This window comes from Myxocyprinus asiaticus, chromosome 16 (assembly GCF_019703515.2).
Source record: "Myxocyprinus asiaticus isolate MX2 ecotype Aquarium Trade chromosome 16, UBuf_Myxa_2, whole genome shotgun sequence".
In the NCBI taxonomy this organism is placed as follows: Eukaryota; Metazoa; Chordata; class Actinopteri; order Cypriniformes; family Catostomidae; genus Myxocyprinus; species Myxocyprinus asiaticus.
This window is the reverse complement of record NC_059359.1, coordinates 19,848,146-19,865,093: the sequence shown is the minus strand read 5'-3', so window position 1 is coordinate 19,865,093 and position 16,948 is coordinate 19,848,146. Positions and strand designations below refer to the sequence as shown.

Here is a 16,948-nt window from a genome sequence, read left to right as displayed (position 1 = left end):
GCAATTTGATAAAATTTCCTTTTATAGAGTCAAGTGAAAACCATAACGCCGAATATATCACTTATCCTTGTTATTTCTATATATAACATGTATTTAGCTTAGAATAAATATTATAATTATATATCTACAGCCATATATAAAAACTGTACATACAATTCATTGTCCTAAATATTGTAAATATGGTAGGCTGGAATTTAGGATAGCAGTACAAAACAGAACCAGGATAATAAATAATAAAGAAAAAATGAATCTTTCTAAAAAACTGAGCTACCTTGGGCAAAGCATTAAAGAAGATTGCCTCATAAGACTACACTTCCCATGATGCCGCGCGCAGCAGAGGTCCATGTGGATGTGAATGGAGAACGTGTATGACACGATTGGCATGGAGCGTTGAGAGGACTCTCCTTAAAACCCACCTTCAAGAGGTATTGTAAGTGTCCATTTACTGTTTTTAACATATACTTCCGTTTCCAGCTTATACATTTCTTTGGCCTTAAAAGCAGTTTCGAGTCAGCTGTTTCGAGTCAGCTGTTTCAGCCGTGCGTCCTGCTCATATAGGAGTGGCAAAGCAATGTTAGCCGGCTGAAGTTTAGGTCAAGCCCTGTTAACTTGGGCTCTAGTGATTTTTATTTAGAAAAAAAAACAATGTCATCTGTAGAAAATCTACATACAGTGATAATATTTAAAGTTATGGGCTGATAACGTGATGTTATCTCAGGCATTTAGGCAGAAGCTTCTAGTCAGTGGATTAAATGCGTTGAAACCATTGCTGTGTAAATCTTTGTGTTCTGAAAATGTGGTAACACTTTACAATAAGGTTGTGTTCGTTAACATTAGATAACAACACAAGTTAACATGATCTAACAACGAACAGTATTTTTAAACTACTTATTAATTCGGTTTAATGTTACATACAGCATATAATAGTATATGTTTAACATTAAAAGATGTACATTACCGGTCAAAAGTTTTGAAACACTTGACTGAAATGTTTCTCATGATCTTAAAAATCTTTTGATCTGAAGGCATATGCTTAAATGTTAGAAATTAATTTTGTAGACAAAAGTATAATTGTGGCACCATATTAATTTATTTCATTATACAATTAAAATGTAATAAAAATAAATAATAAAAAAAAGTGTTTGAAATTGATGACTTGGACCAAATAATAAAGAAAAGCAGCGAATAAGTGCCCAGCGTATAGATGGGAACTCCTTCAATACTGTTTAAAAAGCATCCCAGGGTGATACCTCAAGAAGTTGGTTGAGAAAATGTCAAGAGTACATGTCTGCAAATTCTAGGCAAAGGGTGACTACTTTGAAGATGCTAAAATATAACACAGTTTTGAATTATTTTGGATTTTGTTTAGTCACAACATAATTCCCATAGTTCCATTTGTTATTCCATAGTTTTAATGACTTTTTTTCTAAAATGTGAAAAAACATGACTTTATAGACTATTTTTTTGGTTAATATGCTTGTTCTGTTGCCTAGAAGGTAGACGATGTAATCCTGCCCTTTTAAAACCCTTGAAAATGTGTTTATATGCCCAAAAATTTTGTCAAAGAAGGCAGCTCACTAGGTTACTGGTGTTTGGATTAAGCGTCAGCCAGTGTTTAGATTAGGCGTTGAAAAGAGTCTAATGGGGCTTTTCCACTGCATGGTACAGCTCGACTCTGCTCGCTTTTTGGGGGTTTTCCACTGTAAATAGTACCTGGTACTTTTTTTAGTACCACCTCGGTCGAGGTTCCAAGCGAGCCGAGCTGGTACTAAATGTGACGTCAAAACCCTGCAGATCACTGATTGGTCAGAGAGAATCGTCACTACCAGCGTCACTGTATTTGCGACATGGGACATCAACCCGCTAGTTTTAAAGTTAGCAACAGCGATAGCAGAATCATTTGTTCATGCAACTTTCGAATTATAAAAAGAAATGGCTGTGCGCAAAACCACACCGTGGTCAATAAACCATGTGCAGACGTTCCTCTCGTTAGCGATGAACGAAATGACGTGAAACGAAAAAGTCTTTCAGGAAGTGTCTCAGCTGTTGGCTGCACACGGCTACCAACAGACCTACCAACAGTGTAGGGAAAAGTAAAAAAAAAACTTAAAAGTGACTACAGAACCATCAAGGACCACAACAGCCAGAGTGGTTCAACCAGAAGAAAGTGTAAGTGTTTCGACCAAATGGACGCTATCTATGGCAATAGACCGGCAAGCAGTGGGAGGGAGAGAGCCCTGGACTCGGCCACGGCGTTGTTGGAGTCCACGGTGGAGGATGGTACGTTTTGTTATGTTAACTCTATATTCTGCTTGAAAGCTTCACTTTATTTAGTTGACCAGCTACTGGAAAGCTTGCTTCTAAAACAACCAGGCCAATTTAACTGTTACACATGTGTAAAATCACCATGCAACAACTGCTTTATGCAGCACAATGAGCTAGTAGCTAACAGCTAGCGGTCGTGTTATTGTTTATGGTCAGTAATGTTTATCGCGTTTAAGAAGATATCACGGCAGTAGAGGCGGCGCAACTATGACGATCACCATATAATCCCACCCACGTTGAGGCGGCACTAAACTGCAGTGGAAAAGCAAGCTCAGAATAGTAAAGTGAGCAGAGTTGAGTCGAACCGTAACGTGTAGTGGAAAAGTGCCATAAGGGTGTGATCACACTTGGCAGGTTTGGTTACATTAAAACGAACTCTGGTGCGATTGCTCTGTTAGTGCGGTTCATTTGAACAAGTGTGAACGCTGCCATCCGAACCTTGATGCGCACCAAACAAGCGGATCGAGACCGCCTGAATAGTGGGTCTCGGTCCGCTTCCAAACGGAACTCTGGTGCGGTCCGATTGATATATGAATGCAACATGGACCAAAGACGTCTAAACGGACCAAAAACAGGAAGTAATTTGCCTAATACTGACCTCAAGCACACCTGGTTCTTCTCATCATTGGAGCTATGTTGCCCATTAAAGTTCAGTACAGGCGTCGGAACCGCCGTCAGCCATCCTTGCAGTATATCTTTGTTTGTGTGTGCAACGGAGGAATTCCTGGCGATGTTTTGACTCCTTTACACATTTTATTAGCTCTTCGTTTGTTCTCAGCTGGTAAAAATACCACCATTTATATACATACATAAAACCAACGAGCGCATTTAGCCCAGCAGCCAGCATTGTTTTGGATGTTCGGGAAGATCCGTCGCAAAATATACGTCATAAAAGCTGTCCAACCAGGTTGTGACATTTTCCTGATGCCTTTTGTTTCGTATCTTTCAGTTCGGTGTTAAAAATGCCAGTGTGAACGCTAAGCGAACCAGGACTAAATGTATCATTTTCTTTTTTGGTCCGGACCAAGAGAACCGAATTACAAGTGTGAATACACCCTGAGGAAATATCCTCAGCAACCTGAAAGTAAACAAAGACTTTGGACTTGAGCTAAATTTATCTGTCTGGTTAAAACAAAACTAACCCCATGAATCTCTGGAATTACTCTTCTGTTACTTTAACCTGATTGGTCTGATGGTTGACACAGGGCCATGACCTTTGACCTAACCATAGGCGTCATTTATTGGTGGGACAGGTCCCTACCATTTTTTTGCCTTTGATAATTTTGTCCCCACCACTTTTTGAAATAGCTTTCATCAGGTAATTGTCTATTGCAAAAGAAATATCTCCAGTTCTTGAGCAGGAGTTTCCATTTCATATGTAAATTGTACAATGTGCTTGCATGTCCTGAAAATAATGTCACAATGGAAAAAAACCTAAAATTAAAATTCTTTCATTATTCACTTACCCTGATGCTATCCCAGATGTGTATGACATTCTCTCTTCAGCAGAACACAAATGAAGCTTTTTAGAAGAAGATAGAGCTCTGTCAGATCTTTATAACGGAAATACACGGCTTCCAGCACTTTGACGGTCCAAAAGTCATATTTAGGCAGCATAAAAGTAATCCATGTGACTATTCGATCAATGAATGTCTTCTGAAGCGAATCGATAGGTTTATGTAAGAAACTAGTCGATAATTAAAGCGTTTTTAACTTTAAATTGGTGCTTCCATTCAGGGCTCTGATGCAGTTTTAAATGGCCGAACATCTTGCGTGACATTCATTCTTCTGTTTATTAAACAGAATATAATTAAACAGAATATAACAGGATATTTCCGAATTCTCGCGTGAACTCACCGACACGATTACGTTATGCTTCGTGTCAGCTGTTGGCAGGAAGCACTTTTTAAAAGCTAATAACATTTTAATTATCTATTTATTTTTTACACAAGTGTATCGATTTGCTTCAGAAGACATTCATTGATCGACTGGAGTCGTGTGGATTACTTTAATGCTGCCAAAATATGACTTTTGGACCATCAAAGTGCTGGTACCCATGTACTTCTATTATAAGGATCTGACAGAGCTCTATCTTCTAAAAATCTTCATTTGTGTTCTGCTGAATAAAGACAGTCAAACACATCTGGGATGGCATCAGGGTAAGTGAATAGTGAGAGAATTTTCATTTTTGGGTGTACTATTCCTTTAATGGTCCTAAATGTATGCTTTATTTTCTTTATGCAAATAATTTTTGTATTGATTTGGGGTTAAATATGACCAGGATATTTTCTTTACAGGTGAGAATTTTAAAGGCAGTGTTTTGAACCTCTGGCTTGTCCAGGTTCTGTAGGTGGGGGGAGGTGATGCAGAGGCTGTGGGCTCCAGTCACCCTGCGGCAGGTTGTCCTGCTGCGCTCAGCATACCTGGGTCACACCTGGAATGCATGTGAGCTTCCTGTGTCCATCCAGAACTTGCGCTGCTTCAGATGTACTTCTATCATCAGGACAAAGGAGAGCCACAAAACATCCGCTGAGGAAGATACTCCATTAAACCCTCCACAGAGTCTTGCAGGGACTGAGGGTCTTTATAAGGCTGGTACGGGGTCTGGATCAGAGGCTGTCCCACAGAATAAGGGTGATAGTGATCCTCTGCAGGATAAATCTATCGGGCTCTTCCAGAGATTTAAAAAGACGTTTAAACAATATGGAAAAGTTATGGTGCCTGTACATATTGTTACATCTACAGTATGGTTTGGGAGCTTCTATTATGCTGCAATGAAGTAAGTAACCATCCTGCACAGTAAAACCATTTACTAATAAAAACAAACAATACAAAAGGTGTATGATCTGGCAGGCTTTGTTAACCTTGGGAAGAGACGGGGAAACAAATAGAATAATATTAACGTAGATGCCGTTCACTTTAAAGTAGAGTTACAGAATATGAGAAGTGTTTCCGGTTATGGCCGACCTGACTTATGCAGCATAACTACGGGTTGAGGGATATATTAGGTGTATGCCTGGCTGAAGAGATGAGTCTTTAGTGTAGACTTAAACTGAGAGAGTGTGTCTAGTCCCAAACAATGGTAGGAAGGCTATTCCATAGTTTAGGAGCCAAATTGGAGAAGAATTTACTTCTTTTTGTGGAATTTGATATTTTACTATTAAATCAAATCAAAATCAAATCACTTTATTGTCACACAGCCATATACCCAAGTGCAATGGTGTGTGAATTTCTTGGGTGCAGTTCCGATCAACATAGCAGTCGTGACAGTGATGAGACATTACCAATTTACAATAACATCAAATTAACACAACACAATTTAAACATCTGTTATACACATAATTACACTCAACAATATACAAATAATAACATACACTGTACAGTATACAATACGCACTATATAGATACACATTATTCAATAAAAAATGAAAAATAGAAATATATAAAGAAGTATATATATATAGAATGTACAGTATTGTACTGTATTGACATTCAGGCTGTCAGTTGATAGTCAGTTGTTAAGAGAGAATATAATATAATAATAATAATATAATTTATGACAGTCCGGTGTGAGATATAAGAGTAAGGGTAATAAAGTGCAGTGCTGATGTATTTTGATCGTGGGAGATCAAGAGTTCAAAAGTCTGATTGCTTGGGGGAAGAAGCTATCATGGAGTAGGCTGGTGCGGGTCCTGATGCTGCGATACCGCCTACCTGATGGTAGCAATGAGAACAGCCCATGGCTCGGGTGGCTGGAGTCTCTGATGATCCTCCGAGCTTTTTTCACACACCGCCTTGTATATATTTCCTGGAGGGAGGGAAGCTCACCTCCGATGATGTGTCTGGCAGTTCGCACCACCCTTTGCAGTGCTTTGCGGTTGTGAGCGGTGCTATTGCCGTACCAGGCGGAGATACAGCCAGTCAGGATGCTCTCCACAGTGCAGGTGTAGAACCGTGTGAGGATGTGGCGGTTCATTCCAAACTTCCTCAGCCGTCTCAGGAAGAAGAGGCGCTGATGAGCCTTCTTCACAACAACTTCAGTGTGGATGGACCATGTGAGTTCCTCAGTGATGTGGACACACAGGAACTTGAAGCTGCTGACTCTCTCCACTGGTGCTCCATTGATGGTGATGGGACTGTGTTCTCTGTCTTTTCTTCTGAAGTCCACCACAAGCTCCTTTGTCTTACTGACGTTGAGGGAGTGGTTGTGCTCCTGACACCAGTGTGTCAGAGTGTGCACCTCCTCTCTGTAGGCTGTTTCATCATTGTCAGTGATCAGACCTACCACCGTCGTGTCATCAGCAAACTTAATGATGGCATTGGAGCTATGTGTTGCCACACAGTCATGTGTGTACAAGGAATACAGTAGTGGGCTGAGAACACAGCCCTGCGGGGCTCCAGTGTTGAGGGTCAGTGATGAGGAGATGTTGCTGCCTATTCTAACCACCTGGCGTCTGCTTGACAGGAAGTCCAGGATCCAGCTGCACAGCGAGCTGTTTAAGCCCAGAGCCCGGAGTTTCTCATCTAGCTTGGAGGGCACTATGGTGTTGAATGCTGAGCTGTAGTCTACAAACAGCATTCTCACATAAGTGTTATTTTTTTCCAGGTGGGAGAGAGCAGTGTGTATTGTAGATGCAATGGCATCATCAGTGGAGCGGTTGTTGCGGTAAGCAAACTGCAGTGGGTCAAGAGAGAGTGGCAATACAGAGCAGATGTAATCTCTGATTAGTCTCTCAAAACATTTGCTGATGATGGGGGTCAGAGCAACAGGACGCCAGTCATTTAAACAAGTTATTTTTGATTGTTTTGGAACAGGCACAATGGTGGATGTTTTAAAGCATGTGGGGACTACAGACAAAGAGAGGGAAAGGTTGAAAATGTCCGTAAAAACACCAGCCAGCTGGTTCGCACACGCTCTGATGACGTGGCCTGGAATGCCGTCTGGGCCCGCGGCTTTGCGGATATTCACCCGTCGGAAGGATCGGGTTACATCCGCTACAGAGACGGAGAGTGAACTAACCTCTGTAGCTTCAGCCGCGAGAGCTCTCTCCACGAGAGCGGTGTTATTTCCCTCGAAACGAGCATAAAAAGTATTCAGCTCATCCGGTAGAGAGGCAGCTGTGTTCATGGCGGAGTTTTTATTCCCTGCCACATGCTTCTAGAGTTGGTGGTGTTAAACTGTCCTTCAATCTTACTCCTGTACTGGCGTTTTGCAGTTCTGATAGTTTTTCGGAGGGCATAACTGGCTTGTTTATGCTCCTCCACGTTCCCGGAATTAAAAGCGGAGGTCCGCACATTAAGTGCCGCGCGAACATCGCTATTGATCCATGGTTTCTGATTCGGATAGATTCATACAGTTCTGGTCGGAACAACGTCCTCTACGCACGTTCTGTTGAAACACATTACGCTATCAGCGTAAAGCTCGATGTCGCCATCAGAGGCGGACCGGAACATCTCCCAGTCCATGTGATCAAAACAGTCTTGTAGCGTAGAATCTGATTGGTCCGACCAGCACTGGATCGTTCTGAGGGTGGGTGCTTCCTGTTTCAATTTCTGCCTGTAAGCGGGCAGAAGCAGAATGGAAGAGTGGTCCGATTTGCCAAATGGTGGGCGGGGGAGGGATTTGTAGCCATCCCGGAATGGAGAGTAGCAATGGTCCAAAACCCGGTCCCCTCGTGTGTTGAAACTAATGTGCTGGTGATATTTTGGTGCGACTGATTTTAAACTGGCTTTATTAAAGTCCCCGGTCACAATGAATGCGGCCTCAGGGTGCGCGGTTTCCTGCTCACTTATAATCCCATACAGTTCCTTGAGTGCCCGGTCTGTGTCGGCTTGTGGGGGAATGTACACAGCAGTGATAATGACCGCTGTGAATTCCCTCGGTAGCCAGAATGGTCGATACAGAAGCATGAGAAATTCCAGATCAGGAGAGCAGAAAGACTTGATAGAATGTACGTTCCTCTGATCACACCAGGATTTGTTGATCATAAAACATACACCACCACCTCTGCTTTTACCTGAGAGGTCTTTCACTCTGTCCGCTCGGTGCACGGAGAACCCCGCGAGTTCAATGGCTGAGTCTGGAATCTCCGCAGACATCCAAGTTTCTGTTAGGCAGATAATGCAGCAGTCCCTTGTATCTCGTTGGAAAGAGATCCGCGCTTTCAGCTCGCAGAGCTTGTTATCCAGAGACTGAACATTTGCCAGTAGAATAGTGGGTAGCGGGGGTCGATTTGCGCGGCGTCTTACTCTGATGAGAATGCCGGCTCTTTTTCCCCTTTTCCTCCTGCGTTTCCGTGGCCGTGCTGCCCAGACAAAGGGCTCCGCTTGTGTGTTTGTAAACAGCGGGTCGGCATTGAGGAATGTGAAGTCCGGTTTACGGTGTGAGATTGCTGAACCAATGTCCAAAAGTGTTTGTCTGTCGTAGACAATAAGGCAGACAACATCCAAGACAAAAAACATAAGAATTGTGAACAAAACAAACAAAACATTACTATGTTGTGTCGGAGCTCGCAACTCAGCAGCCATACTCGGCGCCATCTTGAGTCCATGTAATGGCCGGAATTTTGCAATTGTAATGAATGTGATGGATTATGGTGTGATAGAAGGTTGCTTGAGTACTGAGGAGCTAGACCATTGAAAGCTTTGTGAGTAATTGGCAAAATGTTAAAATTGATATGAAACTTAAAAGGTAGCCAATGTAGTGATGAAAAAATAGCTGCTGTCTAGCTGCTGCATTTTGAAGATACTGAAGCTTGCTTATTAAACCTGCAGGACATCATTCCAGTAGTGCATTACAATAATCTAGTCTTGAGGTCATGAATGCATGAATTATCTTTTCGGCATCAGAAACAGAGAGAATGTGTGGTAACTGAGCGATATTTCTGGGGTGGAAGAATGCTGTTCTACAAACATTGGAAATGTGATTTTAAAAGTATAGATTGAAATCAAATATAACACCCATGTTCTTAACAGTAGAAGACAATGCAACAGTACATCCATAGATAGACAAATTATATTCTATATAAGTTTTTGGTCCAATAGTTAACACTTCTGTTTTGTCAGAATTGAGCAGAAGGAAGTTACTAGCTTTGATATCATTGGTACACTCTAACTTGGAGAATTGGGAAATTTCACATCTTGAAGAAATATAAAGCTGAGTATCGTCAGCATAACAGTGAAAACTAATTCCATGGTTCCTGATAATGTCCCCCTGGGGAAGCATGTACAAGAAGAAAATCAGAGGACCTAATACTGAGCCCTGTGGCACTCCATACATCTACTTGATCTAAAAATTCCTTGTTAACACAAAGTTGTAGCGATCAGATAATTAGGACCTAAACCATGCTAATGCCTGTCCACAAATGCCAACATTTAAATATATATATATATAATTTCTCCCCTTTTCTCCTCAATTTAGATCTCACATTCAGCATTGTTTATGAAATAATGCCTTTGGAAATAAATAAAGGCATCATTGTAGGTAATGCAGGTACATATGAATATAAGTTTACTGGAGACATGAGAATACTGCATCGTCATGCTGTCGGTAAAGTAAGAAGCAGATTTTATTATCGTCTCTTCAATACAACACAAGTGAATGATCTGTTTACTCTTTTACAATTAATGCCGATGTTAGAAAATTATCCTACATTAGCATATTATTTTGCTGTACGTCCTGTGGTTGTGTGGTAGTTTATAAGCCCATACCTCTAATTTCTGTTCTTATTTTTTTAGTTATTTACATTTTGGCTAATGACAACAGAACTTTGCCACACTTGCTGGAAATGTAATGGCTTGCTTGCTTCCGCGTTGCAAAATATGGTGTATATTGTTTAAAAAAGCATCTTGGGTGGATACCTCTTGAAGTTGGTTTAAAGAATGTCCAGAATATAGGCAAAGTAGGAGGTAAAGGGTGGCTACTTTGAAGAAGCTAAAATATAAGATTTGTTGACATTTCTTTAGGTTACTACATAATTCGCATACACCCATTTATGTTACTTTTGGGACTTTACTATTATTTTTAAATATGAAAAATGGTTATTAATAAAGGAGTATGTGTATCCAAACTTTTGACTAGTAATTTACATTTCAAAATGATTTGTCTCTATTCTTACTTGTTCAGTTAGCTTGTCAGGTCTGTGATGTGATATTCAGCATTAGGGCTTTAGAATGTATTTCACCAGTGATGACCAAATTATTTGGTACTGGAATTCTTTCAGTATAATTGGCAACTGGGTGTTTACAAATATGAATAACCTTTGACCCTTAAAGGTCACAGTCGTTAATTTTGAGGAGTATTAAATTGAGATTGACTATTTGTTTGCTACAAATTCATTTGAATTTATGTTGCCATGTTTGTATATATTGCAAATCTTTTAACTCCAGTTAACTGGAGACTTTTAATTCCATGAACTCAATGAATTGAAGTGCATTTTGCTTCAAAGATAAAAAAGAGCAGATTAAGCACGCTGCCGTTAAGGTAAGGCTGGCAGAGAGATTGAGTTTTACCAGACAGAGTCCGTCTGGGCTTCAGCAGGTCAGACAAGCTTTAGTGACGTCATCTGGAAAATCAGCTGCTGTTCCAAAAGCACACTCAGAACTTAGAAAAGCAAATAATCTCTTTCTCTCTCATAAAGGTATATCCGTGTAGACATCACATGTGAAAGTTCTCTATGTGTTCTCTGCAGAGGGGTGAATGTAATCCCGTTTCTGGAGTTCATTGGTTTACCGGACTGGATGGTGGGAATTTTGCGAGATTCCCAGGGTGGCTATGCACTCACAGCCTATGCAATGTATAAGGTATAAACATCAACCACAGCATTAGGACTTAAAGGTGCACACTTTTTTTTTTTTGAAAACTTTGATGTTGCACTGGATGATATGGAAGCTATCTTGGACCATCATGTAAAAGCAAAGGCTTTCAGTTACTAATGCCATTGTAGCAATACCCTATTCACAGTCAGCCATGATTTATTTATTCAGTGAATGAAAGTGTCCAATGATAGGAGGATTACTGAGGCTGGTCATATGATATTAACATGGCAACCACAAAGAGGCAGCCTAGCTTTTAATATATACGTTTTTATTAGGCTACTGATATGGAGTCTTTATCTCTAATGAGTCTACATAATTTTAAACATATCTGTCAAATGAACTTTACATTTCTTCAGGGGTAAAACTTTTCTTATAATTATTTTTATAAATTACTGAGTGCACCTTTCAAACAAACCAGCACCAAAATTCATAATTAGACCCCTATGGTCCCATATGTGCTATGAATACCAAATGATTATATCCTTTGTCTTGTGTCTAATTAAATATAAGCATTTGAATGATTTACTTTCATTTAATTAGTTTGTGAATGTTATTTAAACACTTTGTTTTTCCGGTCATAGCTCGCTACACCTGCCCGATACACTGTTACAATGGGTGGCACGTCCCTGTCTGTACAGTGCTTCCACAAACATGGATACCTCTCCACCCCTCCACCTGTTAAAGAGTACCTGCAAGACAAAATGGAAGAGACCAGGGAACGACTGACTGAAAAGATGGAGGAAACAAAAGAGAGGTTTTCTGAGAAAATGGAAGAAACCAAAGAACTGCTCTCTGGACGAATGGAGGAAACAAAAGAGCGCCTCTCTGAGACTAAAGACAAATTTTCCGAGAAACTGCAAGAGACTAAAGACAAAATGTCTTTACGGAAGAAAACGGAGTAGACTTATGGCTGCATGGTTTGCTGTGAATGAACAAATCACACTGTCTACTATTAGAGGAGAATCCTAACTAAACTAAACTCATGAGCATAGAGGAATTTTTTACATTAAGAATTTAAGATAAAGTTTGCCAAGTGATAATTAAATATCAATTTACAGAATATTTAATTATTTTAATTTGTTTTGTTTGCACCAGGTACAGTATGCATCTGTTTGTATTTGAATTCTTGTGCATAATGCCTGCGTAGTCATCCGGACTGATCCTATTTTAATGATGAATTGCACTAGGTGTCTAAATATCTGGATTGTTTAAAAGGTCAGTGGGAAATGGAATGATAAAGAAATTCTGATGTTTAGAAGTAACACAGAATCTATTTGCTTGTATCAAAAATAACATGATTCTGCCACAATATGTACAAGTGTTCATTAAAAGTGTAATTAATTGTTCATCTTACAAACGCACATCAAATCTTTGTATTTATTAACAACCAAAAGGTTCTCAATATACAACACAACAGGAATTGGTAGTTTTTAGTTTATTAGTTTTAGCTGCAGTTGGACAACAGCAGAAGTACAAGCATAAAAGTTTGACTATAACGGTGATTAGAGCAAAATGTTTTGATTACTTTTGTTCTGAAAAAAAGCATTGCATGTGAGGCCTTATGCTTGAAACCTATTAATCACACCACAATGGTTTAAATATATGCATGTGTATATATATATATATATATATATATATATACACACACACACACACACACACACACACACACACATAACAGTTTTAAAGTGTGAATATTAGAATTAGTGTGCTTGGTGTATATAAAATGTCCACACATGTGAACATACAGAGTAACATCAGTCAGGGAAATTTTTATTCAAAAAATGTAAAAGGTCTGTGATATTGTGTTGCTCTAATTCAAAAGCAGTTTTCACAGACACCTGATAAGCATCAGGGTAACAATTATGGACCTTTTCAGTTATTGTTATAGCCTGCGCTTGTGCAGGAGAAAAAAAAAAGAAGCTTTTTGTCACTTTGCCAAGCATCTCGGTACATTGCTCAAAACTTCACAACTGTTAGTCAGGTGCTTGCAAAATGCCATTGCTATGTACATTATCTTAAGGTATATAACTATAAACATGCAAATACAAGCTGCTGTACAGTGGAGCACCAGCACATAAATATTTACAATTAAATTTTTTTGCTCCTATACACCACATACACAGAATGTCTGACATATAAAACAAAAATAATTATGTTAAAACTACTCATCACTCATTTGGTTCATTATTAAACTTTGCAAAGACAGGAAGCACAACACAGGGTGGCATGAAAAAACATGTACATAATTGGCACTCTAGTGAATAAACACTCTGGTGAAATCCAAAATGTTTTAATTCAGCAAGACTGTCATTACAACCCCTCAGTGTTTCCGTCTGTGAGTGGGAATCTGGCACTAACTGATTAGTTTCCATTGACTGGATTCCAGTGTATAACTTGAAGGTTATGGTGATTTATTTATTTTGCTTAAGGGGGTATTCAAATGATTAAATCCCTTTTGTGTTTGTGCCTCTTGTGGTTGGGGCAGTGTTTAAAGCAACATTCTTACTGTGTTACATAAAAATATAAGTAATGCTCAGTAGTTTATTTTTTTCCTAATTAAGCATCTTTCTGATAGCTTTTCTTATACACACACACAAAAAAAGCACATTTAAAATGTAAGCATTTACAAATCCGTTGCCACTGCACAGTGTTAAAATCTTTATATCAACTATAAATTATGTTACATTATTGACAATGTCTTTTTTTCTGTGGTTTCTACCCATTGGGTAGGATATGTGCATACAGACTAACGTTATTTACAGCACCTTACAAATAAAAGAGGATAAAAAACAGATTACACAGAAAAAAGCACCATTGGAAGTGAGGCACAGCTAAGGTGGGAACTTTTAGAGTGCAAGTGGGTTCCTACAACACAATCAATAGGCACCAATTCAGCTCACAAGTAACATGCAAACTCCTTGGACAGAAGAAAACAGACAAAAGAAAGCTCTTCATTTGAGACAAATGAAAAACAGACAAATCGAAGAGAACATAGGGGAGTGTTTACCAGGATGGGTGATGGAAAGAAAGGCAAAAGAAAAAGTGCAGCAGATGAAAAGCAGCATTCCAGCAGCAACATCAAAAGCAGGAGCAGAAAACCTACTAATGCAACTTTGAGCTCTGCAAGATGAAGACAGGCAGTAAAAGAGAACAGACCAACAGGTGATAGAAAAATGGTTCTTAAATTGGAGGCAGTTCCAAATGCAATGACATGCATTGTGCTCTCGTTTTGCGCTTTGTGTCCTTGCTTAATCTTTGCAATTAGTCTAAATGAACAAATTATCATGAAACTCTTCAAAGTTGTGAGCTTTTATAGCCTGTGCTTAAAAGACAAGGGCATCTAAATGAATCTAGAATTTCATTTATAGCTGAGCAGATAGAATTCTAGAATCTAGCCTAGCCAAACTGCTTAGATTATAGAATTGCCACTCTAACCAAGCAGCAGGGATTCTAGAATTGGAACTCTAGCCAAGCAGCTGGAATTATAGAATTCCAAATCTAGCCTAGCTGCAAGGATTCTAGAACTCTATTCTAGCGGTGTGGATTGTAGAATTATAACTTTAGCCAAGCAGCTGGGATTCTAGAATTGTAACTAACTGATTCTAGAATTCTAAATTATCAAGCAGATGGGATTCTAGAATTTTGTAATCTAATTTTGTAATTATATATATATATATATATATATATATATATATATATATATATATATAGAGAGAGAGAGAGAGAGAGAGAGAGAGAGAGAGAGAGAGAGAGATAGAGATATAGATATAGATAGATAGATAGAGGTCAGAAGTTCATATACAAATAGGTTATACACTATTTTTTAACCACTCCACAGATTTAATATTAGCAAACTATAGTTTTGGCAAGTTGTTTAGGACATCTACTTTGTGCATGGTTAGGGTTAGACACAAGTAATTTTTTCAACAATTGTTTACAGACAGATTGTTTCACTTTTAATCGACTATATCAGAATTCCAGTGGGTCAGAAGTTTAAATACACTAAGTTAGCTGTACCTTCAAGCAGCTTGGAAAATTCCAGAAAATTATGTTAAGTCTTTAGGCAATTAGCTTCTGATAGAAGGTGTACTGAATTGGAGGCGTACCTGTGGATGTACTTTAAGGCCTACATTCAAACTCAGTGCCTCTTTGCTTGACATCATGGGAAAATCAAAAGAAATCAGCCAAGACCTCTGAAAAAAATTGTGGACCTCCACAAGTCTGGTTCATCCTTGGGAGCAATTTCCAAACACTGAAGGTACCACGTTTATCTGTACAAACAATAGTACGCAAGTATAAACACCATGGGACCATGCAGCCATCATACCACTCAGGAAGCAAATGCATTCTGTCCCTAGAGATGACCGTAGCTTGGTGAGAAAAGTGCAAATCAATCCCAGAACAATAGCAAAGGACCTTGTGAAGATGCTGGAGGAAACAGACAAGTATCTATATCCACAGTAAAACGAGTCCTATATCGACACAACCTTAAAGGCTGCTCAGCAAGGAAGAAGTCACTGCTCCAAAACAGCCAGAAAAAAGCCAAACTACATTTTGCAAGTGCACATCTTACTTTCTGGAGAAATGTCCTCTGGTCTGATGAAACAAAAATTGAACTGTTTGGCCATAATGACCATCGTTATGTTAGGAGGAAAAAGGGTGAGGTTTGCAAGCCGAAGAACACCATCCAAACATGAAGCATGGGGGTGGCTGCATCATGTTGTGGGGGTGCTTTGCTGTAAGGAGGGACTGAAACACTTCACATAATAGATGGCATCATGAGGAAGGAAAATTATGTGGATATATTGAAACAACATCTTAAGACATCAGCCAGGAAGTTAAAGCTTGGTCGCAAATGGTTCTTCCAAATGGACAATGACCACAAGTATACCTCCAAAGTTGTGGCAAAATAGCTTAAGGACAACAAAGTCAAGTTATTGGAGTGGCCATCACAAAGCCCTGACCTCAATAAAAATGTGTGGGCTGAACTCAAAAAGTGTGTGCGAGCAAGGAGGCCTACAAACCTGACTCAGTTACACCAGTTCTGTCTGGAGGAAAAAAAATTCCAGCAACTTATTGTGAGAAGCTTGTGGAAGGCTACCCAAAATGTTTGACCCAAGTTAAACAATTTAAAGGCAATGCTACCAAATACTAACAAAGTGCATGTAAACTTCTGACCCACTGGGAATGTGATGAAAGAAATAAAAGCTGAAATAATTCATTCTCTCACATTTATTTCACATTCTTAAAATACTAACTGACCTAAGACAGGGAATGTTTTCTATGATTAAATGTCAGGAATTGTGAAAAACTGAATTTAAATGTATTTTAAGGTGTATGTAAACTTCTGACTTCAACTGTATATATATATATATATATATATATATATATATATATATATATATATATATATATATATATATATATATATATATATAAAATAAAATTAAAATAATCCCACTAAGCAAAATAAGAGTAAAGCCAACCTACACAGACATTGAAATAAGAACATTTGAACACATTTTGATTGGCTGACTCTAACATTCTGAGTACAAACAGGGTAGCTTATAAAGGTGTGTTGCTTTTGAAAAAAAATTTTTGACCATAATTACCATCTAACAAAAACAAACTTAAAAGTATAAAAATCACCATGACATTTTCTGTCTTAGTGGTGACTAAAAACAGGGGCTCAGTCTTCAGTTTCCTTATTAAAGGGATGTGTGTGCACTAACTGGTAAGAGTCTTTGGGGTTTCTCCTAAATTCTCTCGACCTCTGGACCATATTCAAGCAACATCTTGTATC

The 16,948-nt window shown here is 38.9% G+C and overlaps 1 protein-coding gene across 4 annotated transcripts; it reads left to right on the top strand.

Annotated features, from left to right (window-relative positions):
- The first annotated feature begins 326 nt into the window (after positions 1-326).
- LOC127454518 (uncharacterized protein C18orf19 homolog B-like) lies at positions 327-16,555 on the top strand. Of its 4 annotated transcripts, none has more exons than XM_051721813.1 (4): positions 327-430; positions 4,623-5,104; positions 11,016-11,127; positions 11,724-16,555. In XM_051721813.1, the coding sequence occupies exons 2-4, from the start codon at positions 4,689-4,691 to the stop codon at positions 12,042-12,044; spliced, it is 849 nt and encodes a 282-aa protein (XP_051577773.1). In that variant the 5' UTR covers positions 327-430; positions 4,623-4,688; the 3' UTR covers positions 12,045-16,555. The 4 variants fall into 4 exon arrangements, with proteins under 4 accessions (XP_051577773.1, XP_051577772.1, XP_051577774.1 ...); XM_051721812.1 differs by having other exon boundaries at positions 343-425; XM_051721814.1 differs by having other exon boundaries at positions 352-425; positions 4,667-5,104.
- The last annotated feature ends 393 nt before the right edge of the window (positions 16,556-16,948 follow it).